Source organism: Falco punctatus, assembly GCF_963210335.1.
Source record: "Falco punctatus genome assembly, chromosome: 13".
Lineage (NCBI taxonomy): Eukaryota > Metazoa > Chordata > Aves > Falconiformes > Falconidae > Falco > Falco punctatus.
This window is the reverse complement of record NC_137593.1, coordinates 2,600,208-2,627,001: the sequence shown is the minus strand read 5'-3', so window position 1 is coordinate 2,627,001 and position 26,794 is coordinate 2,600,208. Positions and strand designations below refer to the sequence as shown.

Below are 26,794 nucleotides of genomic sequence, written 5' to 3'. Positions count from 1 at the left end.
AGAACTGTTTAGCACATTCTCCCTCCTAAAATGTCATATATGTCTCACTAATGAACTTTAGCTGACCCTAAGAAGTCATTTCATATGCGTGAGCAGTAAAGCTGGCTCAAATACTATAGTTATTGAAATAGATTTAGAATCTCCTGAAGGCCGGGACAATGTTTGCCATTTGCTTGCTTAAATTCATGGCAGTGACAGAAATACTAGAATAGTTAGTATTTATTCAGGTAAAAATATACTTTTCCAGTATATTTAATCTAAAAATTTATTTTATGAGCAGAAATAAGTACTTTCTACTTTGGGAGGATATAAACTGAATATATTTGGAAAGATACACTGTTCTGTAATAGACACCATTAAAGTGACGCTGTCACATTTCAGTGTCAATACAGCCACTAATATAATTTAATGGATCGGGCTCTGGCTATTTCAATAGTTTTCCCTACATAATAATAAGTTTCTATTACATATATTTCATATATTTAATTCCTTCTGGACTTACTAATCATGACTGTATTGTCTGTTACTTAGATTTTTTTCATTTCCCCCCTTTTTTGGTAACATCAGAATGTAATTAATTCCAGTGAGTGAGGTTAATTGCCTCAGGGAAAACCTGCAGCTTGAAAATCTCCCAGTCTCAAATAATTTAGAGTTGAAGACATACCACCATGTTCTCTTCCCACACAACTGATAGATGGAAAAATTAAACAGTGACAGCAGTTGCTGGAAAGAAAAACAATTCTGCAATCTTATCTTCTCTGTAGTAATTTGTACCTGGCACTGGAAGGGTACCATAACATATCCCGTCTTGGAGCCGTGCACGAGATGAGAAAAGCAGTCGTGGCCAAGGGGGTGGTAGGGATAAGTGCACGTGTTATCTGCAAGATGCTGCCAGGTCAAAGCAAACCACAGAGAACCTCTGCTCTGCTTTTAGTTTCCCCCTCTCTTTCCCATTCAAAAGCCATTCTCATTTTCTGCACTGCTCAAGTATTTGTCTCTGAATTTACCTATCTGGCCTCTGTCTTCTGCAGCACTGTCCTCTCACATGGGGAGGGATGATGACAACAGATCTCTACATTTTGGATTTGCTGATGCCTGTTCTTCCCCAACACATCCTAGGAACAGAGATTAGTGTGCTCTGCTGCATTCTCTCTTCATGCATGCCCAGCCCCCTAACTGTCACCAACACCCAGGGTGCAAAGCTGGGATCCCAGAGTCTCATTAGTAACTCTACATATTTCAGTGTATTTTAGCTGCACACCCTAAAGAGCAGGAAAAGACCCAGTCTTTTCAGGCCAAAAGAAAAACATCAAACCATTTTTAACTGGAGAGGGAGCGCTCCCCAAAGAGGTTGCAAATACCTTCAGCAAGACTCACTGGGCAGAGCATACAGCGTTTGTCAGTGCTTGTGGTGTGTCACCCCAGCTGCCAGCACACGCGCTTGCTGGCAAAGAACTGCAGAGCAATGCAGCCCCCCCACCCCCACCTCTAGCCCTGTTCTAGATGAGAAGAATAACATTGAGAAATAATAGAACAGTTGTATAGAACACCTGATAAAATAGTAAAATGTGATTTTGGGGGCTGTTCCTCAAACAAATTAAATTCTGGATTTTCAAGATGTTGCCACAGGGCTGGAGGAAAACTCTCCAAGAACTTTCTATAATGGTGTGGTTCTGCTCTGCACCCACTTGCTTGATTAACCATTAAAAGTCTTCACTACTATTATTTCCATTTATGGGGCCTGGCTTTGTAAAAAGCAGGGTGTGGAATTTCTATGCTGTAGGAATAAATGAGATAGTGTAGACAAAATTGTCTTAGAAAAAAATTACAAAGTATTCAGCCTAATTTTCTGAAGTGGAACACGTGAAGTTCCAAAATAAACCTACTCTATTTAAGACCTATCATCAGTACCGAGCAGGGTAATCCCACTGCGAGCCATCACACCAAAGCCAGCCCCCATTCCAGAAGTACAACAAAATTGTTTTCAATTAGAATCATGGAATCATGTAGGTTGGAAAAGATTATCAAGTCCAATTGTTAACCCAGCACTGCCAAGGACACTAATCCATGTCCCTACACACCAAATCTACATGTTTTTTAAAAAATCTCCAGGGATGGTGACTCCACCATGTCCCCAGGAAGCCTGTCCCAGTGCTTGACCACTCTTTTGGTGAAAGAATTTTTCCTAATATCCCACCTAAACCTCCCCTGGAGTTCCCCAAGGAAACTTGAGGCCATTTCCTCTTGCCTAAGCAGCGTGTCCTCACTGAATATTCCTGCAGAATCATAGTTCAGAAATGTTTTGTTAGATATTTTGCCATCAACTGAGATAGTTTTTAGATTGATTTTGCTGTTACTGAACTGCAACATATCAAATTGACTAATCATATCAATAGTCAACATTCAATATACACAACACAAAGAAATCTATTGGCATTCTGCTATGCCAGCAGAAAGGAATTGTGACGGCCCTTTTGTCACTCAACATGTAAAATCCCCGTAGGACACTACTTGTAAGAGAGTTATACATAGTCATTCCGGATTATTATGTGTATGTACACACATACACACAAACTCGCCGCAAGAGCTATTTCTACATAAAATCCCCATTCAAAAGATAAACGTCATATTAGGCCAGAAGCATTGTGTATTCTCTGCTTACACTTGGAGCTGAAACTATCTGAAGCAAATTAAAGGGACTGAAAATAACATTTGTTTCCATGTTCGCTTAATTTCAAATGTTATCTTAGAGCCCACACCAGCATTAATGCTTCTTACAAAATCATCAAACACTTGATTTCTAATTAAGTCCTTTTCATCCCAAAGCTGGATTTGTCTTCCTCATTTTTAATTATGTTTCCATCTACATTATTCAATAACAAATGCAAAGATTTGCATTTTTACATTATATAGAAATCACATTGTAAATATTTATCAGGCAGCTCCCTCTCTCCTTTGCTGCTCACAGATCCATGAAGCCTGCCTTATAGGAAAGAGGGAGCACGCCCACACCAGTGCTCCATGTCCTTCCAGGTATAGCTCTGGAAACACAAGACTGCTTATTGGGATTGCATTGCCTTCAATAATTTGGTACCCCCTTCCCCTCAGCTTCTTCTCATCGCTCCTGCAGGCACAAAACATGCCTGAGGAAAGTCACGGATATCTGCACAAGCACAGGTGTGGGGACCTGTAAACATACGAAAGCTGCAGATAGATTTTGTTCTACTTTTAGAAGCAAATCTTAATAGACCCCTGAGCAAAATGAGTGGAGCTTTGAAGGTATCACACGGCGGGAGGAAGGAGAGCTGAGCAACCAGGCTTTTGGTGGCAAATCTAGTTCAAGACTCGGTCTTTTCCCAACTGGATATTTCTTTCCCATCCTCCTACCTTTATATTACATAAAGTCTGCTCTTATTTCTGAATCCAAAACTAAAAGGTTTATTTTTCCTACAACTGCTCTACTAATCCATTCCAGACAATCAAAAGTAGTAGTAACAATTCTTCATTTGACCTTCCAAAGCAAAATGACATTTCTCTGGCACAGACATCAGTATTTTTCTAGAGAGAGGTTTAGTTTGCAAATATGTAACATGTTATTGTCGTTAAGAACATTAATACATTTATCACAATTAACGTCTCTGAGATTCTTTGCAACATTGAGCCACAGATTCATAAGTGGCGAATCAAGTCACGCTTTCTATTTGGCACTGAAGCTCATTCTGCCAATCATCACAAATTACATTAGCTGGTGGACTGTCCACCTAAACAAGCTACACCCTCCTGCTAATACTGCCTGCTTACTGCCAGAGGTAACAACCTATTTTATAGCCCCAGCTTGTACCACGTACTACCTTAACACTCATCTGTTTAAAGCTGCACAGGATTACTGGTGCATGTTTGAACAACTCCTGTTAGTAGTTTAATATTTACTCTTGGTAACAAACCAGCCATAGAGAAAACCAAGGGAAGTAATATTTAGCTTGAGCGAGGGCAAAACAACAGGACTTAGCATTACTAATCATTACAAAATCACGCTTACAGTTCCTATTGTACTTTTTGGAAGAATATTGTTTTTCTCAACACGTCCTTCCTGCCAGAGCTGTCCTGTGCTCAGTCTCAGACAAGGTAAGAATTCTGTTTGGAAAGTTGGACCTATTTTTGGTTACTCAAATTAGGGAACCCTACTTTTATAAATGTTTTGTGGGTTGGTTTTTTTACTGCGTTAGAGTGTACTCTCATTTATTTTAAGCAGGGCATAAAGGCAGGATTGGCGTGTAGTGCTGAAGCAGATGGAACTGAGGAACAGAACAGGAAAGATTCTACAGGAAGAAAAAACACCCAGAATTAGGAGGAAAGCATTAGATGAGGGCTATCATTTCAGCCAAGAGGGATAACTTGCAGAGGCAGGACTGTTTACTGTACCTACACTGTACTCAAAGTAAGACAGATTTGCAGTTTGACACAGCGGGAGGGTGCGAGCAGGGGCTTACTGCAAGGATGTAGAAGCAGAAGGGGAGGTAGGAAATAATAGAAAGAGAGAAAAAATAGGGGGTGGGGGAATGCACAAGTGCTGTGGTGAAGGAAAAGGAGTCGCTTTCTATCAGTGCAGAGAAATGTCCCAAAGACCAGCAACCTGGCCTCCCTCCCAGGTGCACCAGCCTCAGTCAGTTATTAGGGCTGAGCCTGGGAGTGCCCAAGGGAAGCCAGGCTCAGGGGTGGGCACCGATGCCCACTTTAGTAAGAACTAAAAAGCTCCATGTTTTGTATCATTATGCACAAGTCTGCATCAGAGCAGCAATTACAGCTCTGGATGGCCCTAAGGAGCAGAGTACCACAGCCACGGTTTGACTGGATAACCGAAGGAGTCCGTGCTGGGGATGGGAGGAGAGCAAACCTTCCCTTCAGTTTGTGCACTCTCTGGCACGGGCTTTGGGCAGGAAGACATTGGTGATGGCACCTGGCTTTCCCTTCTACCCCTGCCCATTTTTATACCAGTGTTTTAACTACAGTATGTGGCAAAATCCTTTGAGACAAGATGTAGGAAGAAACACCAAATTCTTATGCAATACACAGAATTATTTCCAGCCTCCAAAATGAATGAAATGAACACTTATACAATTCACTACAAATGGGGACAATCTGCCTACAAGCCAGAGGGTCCAAGCCCCGTCAGAATGTTTAGGGTGGAGATATCACTATCACAAGTCCTCTCTATCAAATCTTGTAGGCGCTATTTTTATTGAAGGCACGTTTCTTTTGGAAATGCCTTACTGAAAATTATGTCAGGCAGGATGATGTATGACTTTCCATCAGTAGGAGGAAAAAAAAAAAAAAAAAGGATGAATTAACAGACTGAAAGAATCTCTTCAATCTTGCATGTTAAATTTCACATTTTTATTTTTACTTTTTTAAAAAAATTATTGATGATAATGCAAAAAATCCCAATGCTCAGCCCCCAGATACAGGCCCTGGAGGGCTGGGCTCTGTCTGCATTAAGTCAAGAGAAGGTTTAAGCTGCCCTGATGGAGCCTAGGTTTTACCCTAGGCGTTCGTCTTGCTGCTAAATAGCACTGCATTGCAGTATACAAAGCCAAGACCACTTTAGCTAAAGGTGACTAGATTTATAAATATATGATGTTAGAAAACATTCAGGACATTTTCTTCCTAAGCCATAAGGGTGACAACTCCTGGTAGAGTAAATCAAGTATGAAAACATATGACATTGCCCAAAACACTTTTTTAGAAAACTCCAAGTTTCTAAACTCTCAGGCTACACTGCAGTCCCAGATAAGCAGAGGTAACCAGCACTGAAACAATGGAATAAACTTCATCCAAACAAGGCAGTCTTTAAAAATAACATCTATTAAAAAGCTGCTAATAGCTAAAAAGGAAAGCAACTGTTACCAAAGAGTTAAATACTCTTCAGCAAGCAGCATGTGGTAACAGTGTGGCTGTATTTTTTTCCTTTGTTCCATCTACAGAAGTTTGCAAGTTATGAAGAGAATGTTCTGAATTGTTGATTTTCTGGAGAGATACTCGCCCACGTGTTATGAATGCTTGCACATTGTAAATCTTATGATTTAATGAAAAATAGTCACTTAAATTCTGCCTGCAGTAAGTGGTTATGGATTTTAGTAGTAAATCTGCACAAAAAAGTTACTATTTCAAATTTGCAGTATAGAAAATTATATACACACAGGATAAGTGGTGGAAGCTAGCAAAGCCACATATGCAGCACTACTAAAGTATGTATATATAAAAAAAACTTTTATAAAGAAATCAAACCCTTTGCATCTTTTTATTTTGCTACTCTACAAATAATCCTTTCCTCCCCAACAGCAAACTTCGTAAATGATGTGCTAAGTCTTACGAAGTAGAAAAGGTTTTTTTTTATTGCAGCCCAAATTCCCCAAGCTACAAGATAAGGAATCCAGCCAGATAAGAGGCTTAATTATGAATAGAACAAGCTGCAAACGTTTCTTTGCAGCTGTCTGCATTATCTTTGATTCATTATTATGCTCCACATCCAACTATTTCATTCCAATTCCTACTTGTTATTTTACAGAATCACAGAATGTATGAGGTTGGAAGGCCCCTCTGGAGGTCACCCGGTCCAACCCCCCCCCCCCTCCCCGCTCAAGCAGGGCCACCTACAGCAGTTTGCCCAGGACCATGTCCAGACGGTGTTTGAATGTCCAGGGACTGAGACTCCACAGTCTCCCTGGGCAACCTGTGGCAGTACTCGGTCACTCTCTTAGCGAAAAAAGTGTTTCTCTAATGTTCAGGCAGAACCTCCTGTCTTCCAGTTTGTGCTCATTGCTTCTGTCCTGAATATTAGGGAGTGAATATCAGGTACTTACGGTGTAATTAGCTTGAAATAAATTAATTTTATTGTCAATAACATCCTTGTGAGACAAAGTAGGAATCTGGTTTTTAATGTGGATTTGGTTTATGTTGCACTTGCAGCTAATCCAGCCTGCAAAGAGAGGGGAAGACCCTGGAAATTACTTTCTGCGACAACAGCCAATGAAGAAAGGTGTCATGGTTTAACCCCAGCCAGCAACTCCCTGCCGCCCCCAGCAGGGTGGGGAGGAGAATCGGGGGAAAAGGTATAACTGGTGGGTTGAGAGAACAATTGAATAACTGAAGTAAAATAAAATATAGTAATACTAATAGTACTATTAAGCATAAGGAGAGAGAGAGAGAAGAATAACCTCCAAGAAAAACACGTGATGCACAATTCCGTTGCTTACCCCGTGCTGAGCAATGCCCAGCCAGTCCCTGAGCAGCAGTCAGGCCCCTCCCAGCCAGCTCCCCCCGGTTTATATACTGAGCTTGATGTTCTATGGTATAGAATAGCTGTTTGACTATTTTGGGTCAGGCTCCTGGCTCTGCTCCCTCCCAGCTTCTTGTACCCCTCCTCTTTGGCAGAGCATGGGAAACTTGAAAAGTCCTTAATTTAGAATAAGTACTACTTAGCAACAACAAAACCACTGGTGTGTTATTAACATGATTCTCATCCTAAATCCAAAACACCAGCTAAGAAAATTAATTGTGTCCCAGCTGAAACAAGGACAAAAGGGTAGAAAAAGAACCATATGGCCACATTCAGAAAAGCATGTTTCACATGTTTGTAGCTCTAACAGGAATTTCTTAGTAGAAAGCAGTCTATTTAAGCACTCCACTCAAGCAAAACAAAATGATTATTCTACGGAATCAGCTATTACCATTCTTGTGAACACCAGAATGAACATTATTAGCAGAAAAAAAGACGTGCCCTGACAGTAGGCCTGGGCAGGAGCGAAAGGGCTGGAGGGGCAAACGCGTCCGCGGGCGGTGTGCCCAGCCCCCGCGCGGAACCGGGGCCGCTGTCCGCGGTGCTGAACGCGGCCCCGACTGAGAGCGGCCCCCGGGGCGGCGGGGGGCTCCGGCCTGTCTCCTCCGAAGCTATAGCAGGGTGGGAGCTGGCTACTGGGGGATTACATCCTCCTGACAAGTAGTGTCAAATCACAGCGAAAGTCGCTTCTGCTCAGAGCAGAACAAATTAATTTTGTTTTCATGCCAATGTTTCAGATTAAAGTAAAAAGAGAAAATGTATATATCAGGAGCCCACAGCAATGCTTTAAGAACTCTGGATGCAGGTGTGTCTCACACCAGCTTTTGCTTGTCTGTTGAGGATTGTCAGGTTTTCTGTGGCTTTCACAGATAATGTCTTTGTGACTGAACTATTTTAAAAGATACAATGATGTCATCACGAAAACAGGTCACAATCACATCTGCATGCTAGCGAGACATATCTGCATCATCTTTTTTTCTTACTTAGACACAGTTGTTAATTTTTTTGGGAAAAAAATCCAGAAACTCAGCTACATGCCACATAGGAAGGTAAGTTTTGGCACCTTTCTACACAATAACAAGAAATAAAGTGTTTATAAGGAAGAACATTGTTCTCAAACCCTTTTTTTTTTGATTAAAAATAAAAATGGTAAAAGGAAACAAAAGCAACTAAAGATGGTACAGATACTGCTTGTGTGCTGCTAATACAATAATCTGACAAGTGAATGACAACAGATCTTTTCGAACTGTTCAGAAACTAACTGTACTCCACACATGCAGCTGGCAAATCCTTTCTTTGCTAGCCTACAAAGCAGTAGCCAAACAAGAGAAGCTGGTTTCCCATCTCATCTCTCAAGCTATGTCCTTTCTCTGTCATTCTGCCCATTATATCAATTTTCTACTAGGAGGCAGGCCCAAGGGAACATTGTATACTATAGCAGAAACATTTTGAGATAGCCTCATCACTTTTTTTCCCCAATGTCAGGGATGATTTACCTGTTTGTAAACAGAAAGCATGACTCATTATCTGATAATCTGATCTACCTGAAAGGTTCTTGGATTAAGAAGGTTGTAAGCACTCTGGCAGGAGCCTAGTGAACTAACAGTGCTTTCACTCAGCACACATACATGTCCTAAGACCTGGATAGTGACAGCCTTTGAAAGTCTGTCTAGGATTGGCCAGTGTATGACAAAGAAGAAAGGCAAATGAAAAGAAAGGGGGATCATTTCCTGTTTCATGTGGGACATCACTAATATGTAACTGCTATAAATTCTGGGTGAAATCAGTAGAGTCAAATCCACGTAAGAGCAGTGCAGGAGAGTAGACAGTCTGGCCTGACATTTTAAAAGAAAATTTAAAACATGAGATGAAATCTTGTTGTGAATGTTCACAGATCATAATACTCTTAAGTTTACCTTCAAAATACTAGAGTGAAATTCTGGACTTCATCAACTCTACAATGTATGTAATACTTCAGGGTTAGCAGGTTAGCATCATTTTTTTTTCTGGTTGTGAATTTCTGGTTGGTGCACTGCTTTATTCCTTCCTTCTACATATCTGATAGGGGATTTTTATTGCTTTCCATTGTGCCCTATTTTATTCTGTGCCTTCTGTTATTTCTCAGTCATGGCTGTTTTAACAGAAATATATGTTGAGTGGATGCTAATCTCAAAGAAGAATATTTTCAGTGACAAATATTCAGATCAAATTGAGTGTATTTTATTAGGCATTAAAGTATGTCTAAAAATGAGAAGAATTTTCCAAGAGATGCACATGTTACTCCCCAAGTAATTTTCCAGAACAGTAATCATTCATCTTGCCATTTCAGTCACTGCATCCCAGAAAAGGCTTACTAATCTTTCTGGTTTTCTTAAACTATATTATCTGCAAATATTTTTATTTTAAAAGTTTAGTAACAGAGCAACTGATTTCCAGCTACCTAGAACCATTCAGGTTACTTGTGATCAATCATTATGAGTTTGAATTAAATTATCCGTTTTCCTCAGCTGCCATTCTGACCAACCCTTAAACCAGAAGAAGGACGACAAAGGTGGTGCTAGTCACAAAGAAATTAATTGTGGACTTGTTTACCGCCTGGTACCCTTAAGCCAGCTAATGAAAGGACATGCACAACTGTAATGAAATGCTATTGAGATGAGATGCTGAGGCTTCAAGGGCAGAAGGTATATAAATAAAGCGTGAAGAGTCTTTTCCCTTTAGTACCCACAAGGATTCAATGTCTCACATTCCAGAAGAAACTGTTCCTCTGCCATAAAATCAAGACAAAACTTCACACAGGAGAGATGCTGTAAATTATCAAGACCTGGAGGCAGCAGCAAAAATAAGGAATTGTTTCAATTGTGGGGTGCTTTTTGTCTCCTTAATCTCGTAGTTACTTCTCTACGTGACAAGTTTCTCATCAGTATTTCGTTTTGAGCGCAACAGTTTTCTGCAGTCATGAAGGCAGCTAGCTGAGGCAAAACAAGTTCAGTCAACTCAAAGGTATCCTTATTAATGATTTATCAAGCTTCTGAATGTTAGAATCACACAATCAGGTTGTCTCTCTGAACAGAAATATGGTAACCACAGCCAGCAGAGCTAAGCCACAGCTTTTTGAAGACATAGAAGACATGCGTGATCTTCAGGAAGTCGAGGAGAGCTCACATCACCCTCTATCAATGAACCGGTACTGACCGGCTGCACAGCCAGTGTGAGACACTGGCCAGAGGCAAAGCCCATTTGCCTAGCTATCCCCATCTCATGGGAACCAAATGGCTTGTAAAAAGTCGCATGCAAACTGCTAACCATGAAAGTTGTGGTATGGCTGACCAGAACACATCCCTCTGCTGTCAAGCAGAGTAACAACTGTTCCTGGTTCCTCCTCTTCTCACTTCTTTAAAGTTACTCTAAAATTGTTGCTTTGTGTTTCTGTAGTTATTTTATTGGCTAGGACAACAAGAAAATGTCCTATTTGATGAATTCACAAAGTTTTAATGATTACAAATGAGTAGGTGTCTGCATATTGGGAACACACAGCTCCCCTGCCCTACACCCAGCAGGGCTCAGGCCATCACCGCTGACTTGTCCCAGGACTAGTGCTCGTGCTGGTGCCCTGCACACAAGCTGGGCATGTGCTGACAAAAGGCCCCACCTTTGTTTCAGGGCATTTTTTACTTTGTATGGGTTTTTCTACTGGATTTCAGTTTCCCATGGGTTTAATTACTTATTCTACTTCTTGTTTGCACATTTTGTCTAATTTTTTAAAAACAGGAAAGTTTCAAGGGCAAGAGAGGATAAATGCTTTTGAAACTGACTTCTCTCAGTCCTAGTAATTCCTCATCTTCTCTTACAAATGTCTCGGGAGGTTTGTAGTAATAGTGGAAACTAGCTCAAAGATCTTCTCTTTCAACTGCAAATGACCAAATGTAATTATTGACTCTCCAGCTGCAGACCTGCACATGCTGATACTCTCTGTAGTGCCTCAATAGTCTGAATAAACCTTGGCTTTAGGTATTACTCATCCAGCTCAGAGTTTCAAAATTCTACCTCACCACAGCTGCTGGTCCCATGTACTGTTATAAATAGACACGGTTTCAATACCCATCCTGCTGCAGTGACATGCATTTGTTAGCTCACTGGCTCTCATTTATTTCTGGGGCATGAGATCTGTTCTGGTTTTCATTATTCAAGTAGTCAACTACTTCTTTGCCTCCAGGAGTGCTTAAGATCCAGACGAGGATCCAGCAAAGCTGAACACTGGGAGGCTTGTGCTGAGAAAGGAAATTGAAAACCAGGATTAGATTTCAGCTGAATTAAGTGGCTGTGTTGTGACAGTGGTTTCTCAAAATACTTCATAAATTTCTCTCTCCCATCTGCATCAATGCTTATTGCTAACATATTTTGACACGCTGGTTGCTTTCTACCTCTTCGAAAAAGAAATGGGAAAACCCCTGAAGAGTCCAAATTTCAAGCTTTCTCCCTCCTCCAAATTTTTCAGAGGAAGATTGCCAGACAGCAAGAGAAATTTGGGAGACTCCATATTGCTCAGCACAGCATACTGCTATACAAAGACTAGCAACAGGCATATTAGGGCACCAGCAGCACTGCTAATGCAAAAGAAATGGCATGATAATTAATTTGCACCATTTTGCAAAGATGTAGTTCTGGAACGTCGGCCAAACTGAGGACATTTAAGGCAAACGGGCGAGATGGCGCGTTTGACTGCTTGGTTATTCCCCAACTTCCAGCTTGGGTCTTGTAAACACAAAACTTCCAGAGAGTGTAAAATTACAGAGGGGTCCAACAGTGGTTTCTCTGCTCAGGTGTTTTTTTCTCCTTCTTTACATTTACCTTATACTTGAGCAGAAAATGTGGCTCAGTCCAAATGGTGCATTTAATTCTGCCCAATTGTCTGTTTGGTTAAGACAATTACTCTCCCATTCACATGTCAACAGTTCAAGGTTAATTGCCCCTGCTTTGTTCTGGCCTTATCCCTGTCCTGCCCTGAACCTGACAGTATGAATTCCAAAATAAAAATATGTGACATTTGCCATCAGGAAAGCACATGTATATCAGACAGAAACAGCCTTGCTACTGCATTAGATCAGAGACTACCTTCAGCATAGGTGCCCAGGGAGTCGCAAGGATGAGCCAGCGCAGCTCCGCGAGGCACACCCACTGGTGGCATTTCTGCCCACACACATGCCTGCCCCCACGTGCTGCAGAAGCTGAGACCATGACCCACACAGGGCCAGCGCTGTTTTACTTCACCAGAAGCAATCAGGAAACAAAACTACTGCAAACAGTGCTGCTGCCTTTTTGCTTTGTGGCACCAGCTGTTCTCAGACCATACCCACGTAGTGCCGTGCCACGAGATCTCACACCTTCAACCACCTCCCTCCCTCCCAGGGCACCTGCTGAGCTCCCACACTAAAGGCTTCTCCCTCCTCACCTCCTTCATCTGCTCTCTGCTTTCGTGATGCCCCACAGAACTCTCTGATGCAAACAGAAAAACATCTGAAATTAGTAGGTTTGGGTTTAAGTAGATTGTGGGGACCTTGAAAAGTACATTGATGTTTGCCTGGAGTCCCAGTGCTTCAGCCCAGAACTGAGGACCATCCTGCACATAGGAGCGTGGGTCCACCACAGCCTCAGGTATTGCAGCAGTCAAGGACACATTAAATAGACAGGCGTTCCTTTGCCTTCATAAATGTTCCCTGGTTTCTCAAAGGTTATCGACAGGCTTGGCACTAGAAACGTGTAAGAAAATATTCCCATCTTCTTTTGTGTGAACCAAGGAGGATGCAGAAGCGAGATGAGCAGCAATTCTAGTGGCTGAGCTTCATTTTCCCACAAATACACAACTCCCAGACATACTCATTTTACCCTGAAAGACCTGAAAGCATTGAAAATGCGTCGTTTTCCAAATTAGGTTACAGCTGGAGAACCTCTGAGAGCATCCAGGAGCCTCCCTGCGCAGGGTACGAGGGGCCTCTTGTGGTGGCCGAGTGGCTGGCTCAGCACTCCGGCACAGCACCGGGCTCCAACAAATGCCAGCGGCAGATAACAATTTATATCCAAATTTATCTCTCTCATTAGAGGAACCTAAGCCATTTCATACGTAAGATATTAGTGTATAACCCAATATTGCAACCTAGTTTACCATCCTGGTCTCCAGCTATGAGAGACAAGGCATCTAAAAATAAAACAGTGCACTCCCAGTAATATTTTATTACATGCTGTCAAATCTAATGCAGGCTGCCTAAGTACAGTGTCACAAAAATAATAGCTGCTGGAAACAGCTCACCTAGCTTCAGTTTGAGCCTGGTTCAATGGAGGAAAGAGTCAAAGTGTCCCTGTAAAACCAAGACCAGAATTCTTAGCCCAGAAATTCTCTGTTGGATCTGTGAGCCTGCCTCATGCTTTTCGGGAGGTGCTATCACTCCAACTTTGCAATGAAGGCAGAGTTAAACTAACAACCACCGCTTCCTCACACAGAGGCTGCACCTACTTCAAGAACCCCACTAGCAATGATTTCTAGATTTTTGCAGTGAATTCAGAAGCCACCAAATGCTGTCCTGTGGCTGGTGACAGAGCTTGCCGTAGCTGACCAGCCTACGCGCCCAGCAAGGGTCCAAACCGCCTGCTCACACCTCGGCCGCCCCAGGGGAGACATCCCGCTTGTATTTATCAGGTCTAACACACACTGTGGCAACTTCTGTCTCCTGTATTTTCTTTAAACAACTGAATTATGTCATGCACTCTAGTCTACAGTTGCCTCAAATCTGATGCATTCTCTCACAAAGCTGAAAACAATATTTATAGGCTCTATACCTGTCTGCTGCTTTATCGACCTAAAAGATCCCACTCCAGAGACAGTCACAGAGCCACTTCTTTTCAAAAAATGGGCTCTAGATTTGGGTTTCTAGTTTAGAGTCGCTGTAAAAAGAGTACGGCCTCCAGCCTCTAGTCACCAGCCTGCAAGGTGGCATGAATATTTGTTCCAAAATAAAATTTAATTTTTAATCACTAGATCAACTTCTCTAAGTCTCTTTTAGAAAAAAAAAAAACCCACCTAGAAACCACATCTATTTGTAGGAAAAGCACCACACTTTTTTGGGGGGGAAGACAAAGTACTAAACGCGAAGATCCCTGTTTTCTGCAGAACGCTCTGCCATTTGGTTTCCTTTTTCCCATCGAGAGCACTGCTAACCCCTGCTGAGGTCCAGGTCTAACACGCACAGTCACATGCTCAGCTGTACCTACAAGGGGCACATCTGCTTGCAGGTTCATTTGAGACACTTCTACTCCCCTAAAAGTCCATCTTCCATGATTAGCCCATAACTTAACTTTCATTTATCCAAAGTCCTAGAAAGGAACCCTACAAAAAGCATCACATATGAAAATGAGCCCACCGGCTCCGCTCACCGGCGTGCTGCTGTCGGAGAAGGTGTTCATGCTGATGGACCTGCTCATCTTGTCAGAGGAGAGGGATGGCGGGGAGGGGCTGCGCTTGTCCAGCTGCTCCTGGTGTGACAGATCCTGGCGCTGCAGGTACTCACGCCATGCTCGCTGGATGCTGAGGCAAACACCAAGGCACAGGGTTGGGGAGGAATGCAGCAACAGAAATTATTTAAAATATATATTCTTGACTGAAGAGGTGGGGGTTAGTGGTTTTCTCTTTTTTTGTGCACTTTGTTTTCCAACTTGGATAATGATCACACGCAACTCTAGGTCTTATATTAGTCACTACTAGTATAACTAGAGGTGTGGTAAACTAAGGTTAAGCAGAAGCAATTCTTGATTTCAGATCCCTAAGCCTACAGAAGTGATTTAAATTTGAGACTGTTCAGAACCCTGCAATTGTCTTACATCTTGCAAACAAAATTAAAATATGCATTTATCTGCTTAAAAGAATAACAGCCTTCAACATCTTATATTTATACCAGCTTTCAGACTGGAATGCAGATATGGTTGGAAGTTCAGAGCCAGACCACTATCCTTCAAAATCTCCTCTGTCTTCAGTAGCTGGAGACTGAAAGCCTCCTCCAAAGCAACGCGTGGGGATTGCAGCGGGAGCTCTGCTGCCAAACTCTAAACTTTGACCAGGTTTCTAAAATGTGATGCAAAATTCTGTAGAGACATTCCATTTTCTGTGCTGGCCCACGGCTGGGGAGCTGGCAGCCAGGGCGGCTCTCACCAGGTGGCAGTGCCGCACCGCCTGCGCCTTGCCGAAGGTGCCAGGGAGACCAGTGAGAGATGCTGGGAATTAAAACTTGACGATAGCAATGGCATTGACACAAAGTATGTGGGTGTTTGCACACAGGATGATCTGCGAACTCTGCAGAAAGGTGGAGCTAAATCCTGACCAGAGACTCGGCAGCAGTGCTGCAGTGCAATGAGCTAGAAAGAGCTCCTTTTAGGATTTTTAACCAGTTGAGTTTATTCCCTGGGATATCAAGTCAAGTCAGTAAAACCTTCAGCACACTGTTAATCAGGTAGAGTACCCCAACCTTTGCTGAAGTTGTTCTCAGACTAGCAGGTGGTGCAAAGCTCTTGTGCTTGTGTCCTCTACCTTCCCTGCTCCCAAAGGGCCGGCAGGCTCAGCACCCAGCCTGGCTGCTGAGGGGCTCCCCAGGAGGGGTCCCATGCCCAAACCCCTCTTGGCCCTGCTCCCGCTCAGGGTGCCTGTACCCCGCAGCAGTGCAGACGGCAGTTCTCCTTCCCGAAGGAACCTCACTATCTGCTTTGTAGTTCAAACCAAAGGGTACAACCTTCATGGATTTACTTTGCCCTAGGAATACCTTTTCTTTTTTTATGTCGCCTTTTTAGCAGTTGTCATTTGTGCTCCCATCTCCTTAAGCCAGAAGAACATTTAACACGCAGACACCGCTGAAAAGGCACTTGATTGCACACTGGCATGTCCAGCCTCTTGACTTCACAGGAGGAGGACGAAGCTCAATGCCAGGACACCTACAACGTCTCACTGACAGCCTACAGCGCTGGGAACTCCAGAGAGGGGGAAGTGCCTCTTGGTGAGTAATTGTTCCTGGTCAGAGAACAACATTCCCAAAACACAGGGCATTTTTAACATCTCGGAGTTGAGGGCATCAAATATATGTATTTTGTTATTTTTTAGAAGAATAACAGATTAGAAACAAACCCACATCTATGACAGCCTCACCAGGATAGAGCACTTCAGAGCCAGTCAGGCAGGTTAAGACCTGTGGTGTTTTCACACAACAGCTTTAAAATGGTCTGAAATACCTACCAAAGCTCCCCAATGCAAGTGCCACTGGAGGAGCTTTCAGTAAATGCATTTCAATTTAAAAATTCCCACATCTTCACACCTCAAGCATTTACACTTTGCATTGTTTCAGTTTCAAGCTTTACAGCATAATACGGACAAGTAGCATGTACGTATTTATATTTACACGTACTTTCTATTTTTAATCTTGAGAATATACCATGGTTAAGTCATAACTACCCTTCTAGAAATCTCTCTGAAAATTTATTCTTTCATCTGGCTTATATTTGCATGACTAAAAGACACTGGCTGGATTTTAATTTGAAGCTTCATGTTCTTTTAATATAGCATTAATATTTTAATATCCTGTATAGTGAGTTAGCTGTAGCTTTTCAACTGAAATTCAGAATGTAACGTAGCGATGCATACAGCTCTGTGTAAAGCTGTGCCTGACATTGCAAAATTTTTCCATGAAGTAATTGAAGGCTTCAGCATAAAGCTGATCATATTTTTTGATGCAAGTGGAGCCACGTTAAACTTTTGCTGTCTGCTGGGAAGTCCAGGGGCACCGTGTCAGCGGAGTTAGTGACTGCTGAAAACAGCTAATGCCTGCACCAGGGCTGGGGGAGTCCTCTGCCCCGACAGACATGCAGTAAGTTGTAAGTTACATTCCCAGTGTTACCACGTGTCCCGATACAGCACAGTCAAAAGTTTTAAAATAGCTGACCTCATGATAAACTATACAGCAGGTGGGAAATGTATTACAAAGGCTGAAAATATTGCATTTGGAAGCTGGGGAGCTCATTACCAGAACAGTGATACTTGTCTCTTCCTTCCAGGTGGTGCAGCTAGGTGTCATGCAAGTACCTTGGCTGAGGGCTGGCAACTGCCTCCCTTCCCAGTAAGAACCAGCTTTCCAAGTGCCACCCAGCTGTGCCGCACCTCCCAGCCCAGGAGCCCCGTGCCCCTCAGACTCGCACCTCCATCCTCACCCAAAGCCCCGGCTGCTCCTGCAGAGCCCCCCGGGAGCTGCACCCAGCTTCGTGTTAAATGCAAAAAATACCACCGAGGAGTTCTGCTTGCTCTGTGCTACACTTCCCCCTCCCTGTACATATGAAAAATCTAGTGGATTCTCAAATATTCTTTAGATGCACAGAGAAAACTACAAAATTAGTGCAACACTGAAGTTTAACATTTGAAACTCAAAGAGAATCTTCATGTGCTTAAAAAAAGTGTTCAGTTAACTTGCTAAATCGAGGCTTTTTTACATTTAAAGTAAACAGAAATCCACAATGGATACAGTTTGGGTTCTGTGGTTCAGGAATCAGAAAAATGCAACTGTGTTTGAAGGCAGAAACGACATTCTTTGTTACTTACATTTTCACTTTTGATTCCAAAGGCTGTAAATTGATATGATATTTTTTGATATTATTTTCTTCATCCATGGCAAGCTGATGGCTACGGAAAAGAAAAGAAAATGGGTTTAATGCGTCTCAGCATGACATTTTTGCAATCATCGTGAATTAATTCTGAATTTTTGACAAGAACATACAAGAGCCGATTATTATAAGGTGGTGCTGTCTTTGGAGGAAGGCATCTGGGTCCCTGTGTCCGGCTCCATTTGACTGTTAACAAAAAGTATGAATTTAGATCTAGTTTCCAGATCAGAGCTTGCCTGAGTTCTTGCACTAAACCTTCCAGATGCCACAACTCCACAGACAGGCACACCCAGCAAAGAAGCCGCTGCAAATAAAAAAACCACTGGCAAATATAATAGATATTCTTGCTAAATTAACTTTCATCCCTGGGGCTACGTTTGAAAAGCTGGAGAGTAAAATGAAAAGTAACAATGGTAATGCTGGTAGCAAATGAATTACATCAGCAGAAGCCATACAGGAATATGAAGAAAAAATTCTTTGTAATAAATGATGACCAAGGAATTGGTGCTGCAAACGGATTGCTTTCAGAAAGCAATTTTAAAATGTTAGAAGATAAAAATCAAACATCTTGGGACACTGCTTTGGATGGGACTAGCAGCATGAATGAAAGGTCTTCACATGAAAATTTGTAAGATTAGGCCCCAACCTGTGGAGTTATTTTGAGACTTTACTGGACACTTAATTACATCATTCAATCAGCAGCAGTTTTCAGAAATTATCCTCCTGTAACTAAAAATAAGAATTGTTTATGGGAGAGATGCAAAGTCTTGGATAGTTAGTATATTACCAAGTGAAAAACATAGTTGACAACAGAGACTGTCCCTCAGAAAGGGCTTGTTGCCTTATCAAAGCCATTTCCCTTTATCACGTGTGAGGTACTGCAGAAATCACACACTTACCTTTGAAGCAAGTCTGTGCCATCGTTGACCTGTTCCAATGTGTGCTGAAGCCTTTTGAGTTCTTCCTACAAGGAGAGAAAAAACATTTCAATGTGCTAATGGGAAGCCCTTGGTTGACATTGGAGATTCCTGCTCGACCTCCAACGTTGTGAACCAACCGTGAAACAAAACGGCCCCTCAGGTAATGTCTATGGGATTGATTTCAAATTTAGATACCCAAAATAACTACAAAGAAACCAATATATTTATCAATATGTCCAGCACACACTTGAAAGAAAATATCAGGCCTACAAAAAAAGAAACAGGTAGAGCGAAAGAGAAAAGTATTCTTTCCTGTCTTAGGTGTGTGGATGCCTTGATTCAAGAGGAGATGGTCTTGGTAAGAGGCAAGTGAGCGTCAGCTCATCTTTTCAGGCACTTCTCTTTGTTCTGCAAACAAACAGTGTTCAGTCTCATAATTAAGAGAGTAACTAGTTGAGATTTGCAGCCTGACGCCTTTACTGGGGTATTTGCATTAGCTCCTCCTTCAATAGCAGAGGTGTCACAAATTTAACTGTAGATGCTTAGCTGGGGTTCCCTGCATCCATGCTACTGTCCCAGGAAAAATCTACCTGTGATGTTCAGCACAGAGATTTGACTTAAAAACCTAAATTGTATCTGGGTGGCAGGGTTTTATTGTTTGGAAGGGGTGGGAGTTGAGGGGGGGAGGAGAATTCAATGAAGTGCGTGCTTCAGGGGATGCAATTAGCAGGCTGAGCTTTCCATCCCCTCACAGGGCACAGTCGCACGGAGTGCCCTGGCATTGCTGGGGCATGCATGCACAGAGCACACATGCCCATTCTCCTTAAAAGCTGGGTGATGAGCAAACACCGAACCCTCGGGAGCGCATCCCTATGATGCAATGCAAAGAGCACCACCCCGAGATGCAGGGATGCACCTGCAGGTTTGTGTTTAAACAGCAACTGTTTGATAATAAAAATAATAAAATAATAAAAGAAGTACTGGAATATGAGAGGTCTATGCAAAACACGAAGATGTTAACTCATGACTTCTTTCAGCTCATTAAGTTGGGAATCAAATGCAAAAGCAAAAGCTGCTAAAAGTTAGGAAGGAGGGTAATTTACTTCACACCTACCTTGTGTACAGACACAGGGTTCCTGGGAAGGCTAAGAACATTAAAAAAGCAAAACAAGGATATTTTCATCATGTATATCTTATCTGACCTGGAGATGAATCAAAGGGGTTTTTTTTCCAAGAAGACTGCTGCAATCTCCAGGAGCACAACAGATCAGCCACCTCTACTTTCTACTTTCCCAATTAAAGCTGATTATGTGAAACAGAAATTTCATGTGATGCTTTTTAATCCTAATCAAGATTCTACCCTATTCAACCTGAAATAAGATCACAATTGGTAGCTGGTTTACTCCTAACACAGCTTTCATTTCCTCCCAGCCTTGGAAGGCCTATTACTGCAAAATGCGTTTTATACACAGACTAGATTTGTCATGACGACAAGTTAGACGATTCCCCAGTCTTTGCCCCTCTAATTGTAGCACCATTTTGTGGACATGCTGCACTTGATAAGCCACTGCACGTCATTTGGGAGGACTGGCTGCTGTCTACGGCTCATCAGCCATTGGAAACGATCCAGCCGTGAAACTTTGTTTTATTTTTGCCTTCCTTTTTTTACACTGGCTCTGAGGAACATCCTCTTCTGGCATATTAAAAGCGAGCAACTTTCAAAATTGTTTTCCTTGAAGCACAGTTCAGTTCAGAAGATAACCTTCTCTTCTCCCATATTATTCCGCTGGTCATTTTTTCAGTGTACCCCAGAGCTATGTACGGTAATTTAGAATGTGAAAACAATTTGCAATTGACTTTATATATAGCTCTGGGTGACAAAACCTGCATGACTTAAATAAATAATTTCTTGTGTTTGACATCATTTTCTATTAACCTCAGGGTGAAGACTGAACAAAAAAAAAGTAAAACACAAAATTGGTTGTGACATTTTTGACTATTCAGTCTTTCAATTAAACATCACCGGACGGTCTTTATAAAAGCCATAATATAAGGGAAGTACAGAAGGGGCATAGCAATGTTTGCATAATTGGGAAGAGAAGGAGACATAAAATCTATACTAATTTCAGTTTTGCGTCATTAACCATGAAGTATTGATTATTGCTCCTTGCAACAAAATTTATGAAGCTAGCTATGCTGCTGCACCCACAGAAAGCGATTCGGATGCTCTGGCCTCAGCCCCCGGCATGGTAACTGATGGGTGGCAGTGACAGCCAGGATGCTGCTCTTCCAACCCACAGCCTTAGGAGATGCATCTCCCAGATTACACCAGGAGTGACCCAGCTGCAAACTCGAACTTCAGAAAATTAAATTGGAAGAGATCCATACTTCTGTTGGGATACACAATGAATTACAGTGCCTCTATGGACCTGGGTATAATGTAAACATATCATAAAATTTACTGCAGTTCTTGTTTTCCTACTTGAGTTGAATACAGACGTTAATAGCAGTTGGGTGGCTACAGACACATATAGATACCTAAGGAACACAAAGCAATGAAAGTCAGACATGCAAGACTGGTGTTAAAGGCAAACTGAAGTGTCTTTTTCTGGTCTTCAACATGTACGCTCTGTTATGCATTAATTATTTTTCGGCCTTTAGATCTGTACTTTTAGGAAATCAGGCTATCGCAACATCTTCATTATTGCCAGGAAAGCCTGTAACCCTGTGGGACAGAAAAGACCAAGGGGCTCAAGACTTGCCAGGGGGAAGCCTGTGTAAAAGAGCTGTCTGAAGCTGCACTGAGCTGGCTCCCAAAGCAGTCTGCACATCAAAAAAGCGCCTGGTTTAGCTTTGCTGTCAGTATTTAGTTAAAGCAATAAGATTCCAGGTCCCTCTGCCTTTTTCCCTGCAAATTGGCTGTGTTTGGCTCCATGCAGCCCAAGGACACGTGCACGTCCAGTGTGATGATTTAGCAACCTCATTCAGCTGTCTTCAGCAGTTTTCAGGGTCTTTTTTTTAATGGAGGGACCCAGAGGTTGCTGTAGACTTTGGTCCTCGTTTGGGCTTGGACTGAAATGTCACCTCTCATTTGACCGGCCGTGGAGATGACGGCAGCTGGCAGATACAGGGGCATCGAGGCAGGCTCAGATGCAGAGGAGCAGAAACCTAAAGCAATCTAAACACACTGGTCCCTTAATTCCCTTTGAGGAAGTCCATTTTAAAGAACAGTTATTAGTACATATTCTATATGTTAAATCATACCTAAATAAATATTTACTTCCAGTAGCAGGCAATGATTCTTTTTTGTTGCTATACCCAAAAGTATCTTATTCAGGTCAGTAGAGCTATTTATACCCGTGGGTTTAGACTAACACACAGAAATCAGGGCAGAGGCCACATATTAAAAATTAATTTTCAAAACCCTTTTTGGACATGCATGCTATTGTTTGAGTATCTCTGCCTAAGAGGTCTGTCATTTCCTGCTGAATGAATATACAACAGCATTTCCCAAGAGGTCAGAGAGATGGAGATGGGAAGAGAAAGCTCCAATTTCAGTGGAACTACAGCCCAAAAATAGCAGTAAAGGCGGTGTTTTTTTCCATTTTATGAGTAAGTATAGCAGTTATTAAGATGTATCAGCTTTGGGTAGTACTCTATTTCATTGATGTTCTTCCAGATTTTAATTGAAATTTTGTTGAATGGTGATTTTGTATTATGCAGGAAAACTTCCACTGATGCACGTTTCCTCCTCTCCTTACTTGCAAGTCACTTGACGCAACACCACAGTGCCCGTTTGATATCCTCCTGACACAGAAAGGCCACAGCAACTGGAGAAACCCTGCGCTGGAGCGGGACGGTTGCTCTCACCTCGGAGTGTGAGGTGCACGCCCCTCGAGTTGGGCTGTGGGGGGCTGGGGAGCACAGGGAGGATGCTGGAAAGGGGCTGGAGGGTCAGGGCTGCCTGAGGGCACCTGGGTGAGCAGAGCCCAGCCCAGCCGCTGCCTTGAAGGAGAGCTATGTCTCATCAGCCTGGCAGTGCTATGCAGGGAGGGAGCTAGCGCCAAGAGCTTTAATTTGGAAATATCAATAAAGATCACTGGAGCTTTCACAGCCACTCCTGCCAGCAAATGCGTTATAGCCCATCTTATCTTTCCAGAGCTGCTGCATTTAAGGACCCCATGAGTTCTTCTCCTTAGCACCAACACAGGCATGTGCAAAATCGATCATCCCTTTCCCAGCGAAACCTCTGAAGGGGTGGCAGAGCTAGGGCAAGCACAGCTGAAGGCAGTCTGAAGCCAGAAACACTACAATGACTGCTGCTGTTAAGACCAGAAGCCGTGCAGGATCCATCTCAGATCAAAGCCACCTGATGCCACTTTCTGTTACCTATTAGGAAGCCAATTTACAGGCTTTAACATTCTCACCTCCTGCCATTTTCCAATCCTGTGGTCATCAGAGGTGGATACAAGATAATGAAGCTCTCCCTGCTGCTGCTCACCTCTCCTGGTCCATCTCACGTGTCTGGGGATAGCACACGCAGCGCTAAACCACCTTTAGCACCAGCTCTGATCCATGTGTCAGTCAGACTCCAGCACAGAAGCAGCAGCCTCAGCTGCTTTTCAAACACCCCAGCTGCTTTTGGTTACTGAAAACACTCCATTGCCAATGATGTTCTGAGCTCTTTACACCCATGTCTAACATTACCCATTTATTTTAAGACTTTGTTTCCCTTTTAACAAAGAATTCCTCCCTTCCTATGGACACCTTTTGTGTCCATGAAGCATCTTGGGGTTTATTCATTTTATATTTTTTTCATTTTATTCATTTTCATGTATATTTTACCCTGTTTTCCCAGGGAAGACCATGCCCCCTGTATTAAAATGACGTAGAGTCCATGTTTCAGCCTGACAAGGCCTGTCAATCTGCACGTTAATTAAGCCTCTTAGCAGAATACAATGAGTCTAAAGAGGACAGAAAGATCGGGATCCTTTGCGGTGAAGGCTTTTACTCACTACTATTTTGGGCACCCATTCATGCCAGCCTGGAGGTGCTGCTTCCATGGGAAACCTGCTGGGTTACACGAGCAGCCCCCCTAAAGCTCCTGCTGCCTCTTGGTACACACCTGGGGGGTTGTCCCCAGGCAGTATCTCAGGTGGCACCTGTGTGCCCGGTATAGGGGCACATCAGAGGCCCAAGGAGCCCCAGTTTGGGCAGACACAAGACCATCTACATTAATTCCCAGGGATGCATAATGTTCTGCATGCCATTCTGGGGGCTGGAACATAAAAGCTAATGCTGTGCCCCAAATACACTGAGCATTCTGTAAAGTTGGTAATTAAATGTATGATGGTGGCAAATGCTTCGTATCCTGGAACAAAAAGACTTGTCAGATGATAGTGGCTTTTGTATATCGGGGGTGGGAGGGGAAAGGTCCTATTTTATTTGCTCTGGCAACCCAACAGGGACCTTGAACAGTTCAGCTGTGAGCGTTCAAGAAAACTATGTTAACTGCACAAGATGAATAGCGCTACAGGGCCTCTGCGATCCACAGCTGTCAGAGCAATTTGCCAGATCACTTTACAGAAACTGTACCATCAACAGAGTTCGCTAAACCTACTTAAACAAGTTTCACATTCAGATTTAAAAACCAAATATGAGTTAGCCTCGCTGAAATGAGTTAGCTACTGCAGGGAAAGGCAGCATGGACACTCGGGTCAGATCCTGTACCCTAGCCTGCCACCGACCTCCCATGGCACCTTCGTCCTTCCACCTCCTTGCTTGTGTGCATCTTGCCCATTCGGGTCATGACAACTTCAAGGAGGGGAATGCCTTTTATTTTTTTCTGCTTGTGCATCAGGGCTCTGATCTTGACTAGGTAAAATAGAACACATTTTTTATCTGCTAATTAAGAGCAAATAGCTTCAGGCTCTTCCATCAAATACTGCCTGTATTTGCCCTCCATGGCGCACCTTCACTGCAGGGGGGCACAGTCCCTCTGGTACAAACGTTGCTCCTAGTGAGCACAAGGTAAGCACGTGCAGGCTCAGTCCATGCGCTCATCTTTCCAAACAAGACAAATAGTCTGGTTTCAGCTGGGAGAGAGTTAATTTCCTTCTCTATAGCTGGTGCAGCGCTGTGGTTTGGGTTTGGTGTGACAGCGGTGTTGACAGCGTGCTGATGTTTCTGGTTGTTGCTGGGTGATGTTTATACTGAGTCAAGGACCTTTCAGTTTCTGGGTCCCTGCCAGTGAGAGGGCTGGGGGGCGCCGGGAGCTGGGGGGACCCGGCCGGGACAGCTGACTCCCCTGACCCCAGGGTACCCCAGACCACATGGCGTCACGCTCAGCACGTACAGCTGGGGGAGAAGGAGGAAGGGGGGACGCTGGGAGTGGTGGCCTTTGCCTTCCCAGCGCCCGTTCCACGCAGAGCCCGGCTCTGCTGGGGATGTACATAAAGACCTGCCCACCCGTGGGAAGCGGCGACAGAATTCCTTGGGTTGCTTTGCTTGCGCACTCGGCCTTTAGCTATTGAACTCCTGATTCTCTCCCCCATCCCACCGGGGGGGAGCGAGTGAGCGGCTGAGCTGGGCTTGGTAGCCAGCCGGGGTTGCACCACGATACCAAAGAAGGTGTCAATCAAGACCTGAGGGCTGTGCAAGGAAAGAGCATATCACACTGAACAGAAAACGAGGCCAGAAGTAGGAAACAAAGGGCAGGCATCACTGAAATGTTTCAGGCTGGAAAGAGGTTAGCACTAATTAGAGTGCCACTGGGATGAGCGGTATCACGGCTGTTCAGCACAAATGAGCGCGAGCCAATGCTGCAGCAAGATTTCCAAGGATTTAGCTGGTAAATGGAGCACATGTGGGAACAGTAGCCATTACGCAATTAACTCCCACAGTTTATTGCTCATGTATCCATTATTCTGGATTTTTAAAAGATAGTTCACTCAATGTGCATTTTCTTAGTTTATTGAAAATCAAAGTTATGCCTGTTGAGCCCAGTTGCTACAATTTAGGTTATTCTCCAACAAGAAGGACCACAGTGCTTTCCACTGTTCTCCAGCACAGGCCAACTCGCAGGCTATTTTCAAGGAGAAGATTTCCTGTAAGTTTACTAGATAATATCTTTACAAAATATGGTCTGATATTCCAAAGGTCCCCTTAGGTCCTCCTCACAAAGTGACTCAGTTGGCAAGCCTTTTGTGGCTTCTTACTTGCTTGGTTTGGTGTGTTTACAAATTTGTTGTACTTTTTTTTTTTTTTTTTTTTTCTGTTGTACCATCAGGTTTTTTCCCACCCTTCACATGTAGGGCATATCTATAATGTCCACACACACACAGCAGTGGCGCATCACCCACAGTGCTAGCACTGAGGTGTCCCTTCTGGCTCAGGGACTTCTTGTCCAAGTACTCTGAAACCTCTACACTGGTTTGGGCTGAATTCAGATTGAATTTTGAGATTTTCCCTGGCAGTTCAGGATGGAGCTAGGGGTGAGAGTTTGGGATCATTTGGATCACGCTTTCCTGTAACACTGTCCCACAGAGGGGAAAAAAAATAAATAATTGCAACACATTCTCCAGTGCTTCTGCTAGTTTCTAGATTCCTTCTGCCTTTTGCACCCTGTGCTGTTAGCAGGCAGTGTGACCCAGCACAGCTGGGACCTGAGCCCCCGCGGCCCCTGCTAAACTAGCAGCAGTACCACCCCACGGCTGGCCCCAGTCTGCCTTGGCTTTCAGAACCTGGAACACAGTGGTGGGTTGTAGGTACGTCCCTTGGTCCTTTCACTGAAAACCTAATGAGGCAGGAAAGGAAAAGCTTTATTAGAACAGCAAGTTTACTGTTCTGCCAA

At 43.3% G+C, this 26,794-nt stretch overlaps 1 protein-coding gene across 2 annotated transcripts in view; it reads right to left on the bottom strand.

Moving 5' to 3' along the window:
* LOC308072813 (schwannomin-interacting protein 1) overlaps positions 1–26,794 on the bottom strand; it is a gene marked incomplete at its 3' end in the record, with an annotated part of 204,589 nt that overhangs the window by 114,765 nt on the left and 63,030 nt on the right. For both annotated transcript variants that reach the window (XM_080410232.1, XM_080410231.1), the window contains 3 exons: positions 18,922–18,986; positions 17,961–18,041; positions 14,765–14,915 (listed from right to left, as the gene is read on the bottom strand). In XM_080410232.1, the coding sequence (XP_080266358.1) occupies positions 14,765–14,915; positions 17,961–18,041; positions 18,922–18,986 (297 nt within the window). The remainder of the gene's footprint in view (positions 1–14,764; positions 14,916–17,960; positions 18,042–18,921; positions 18,987–26,794) is intronic.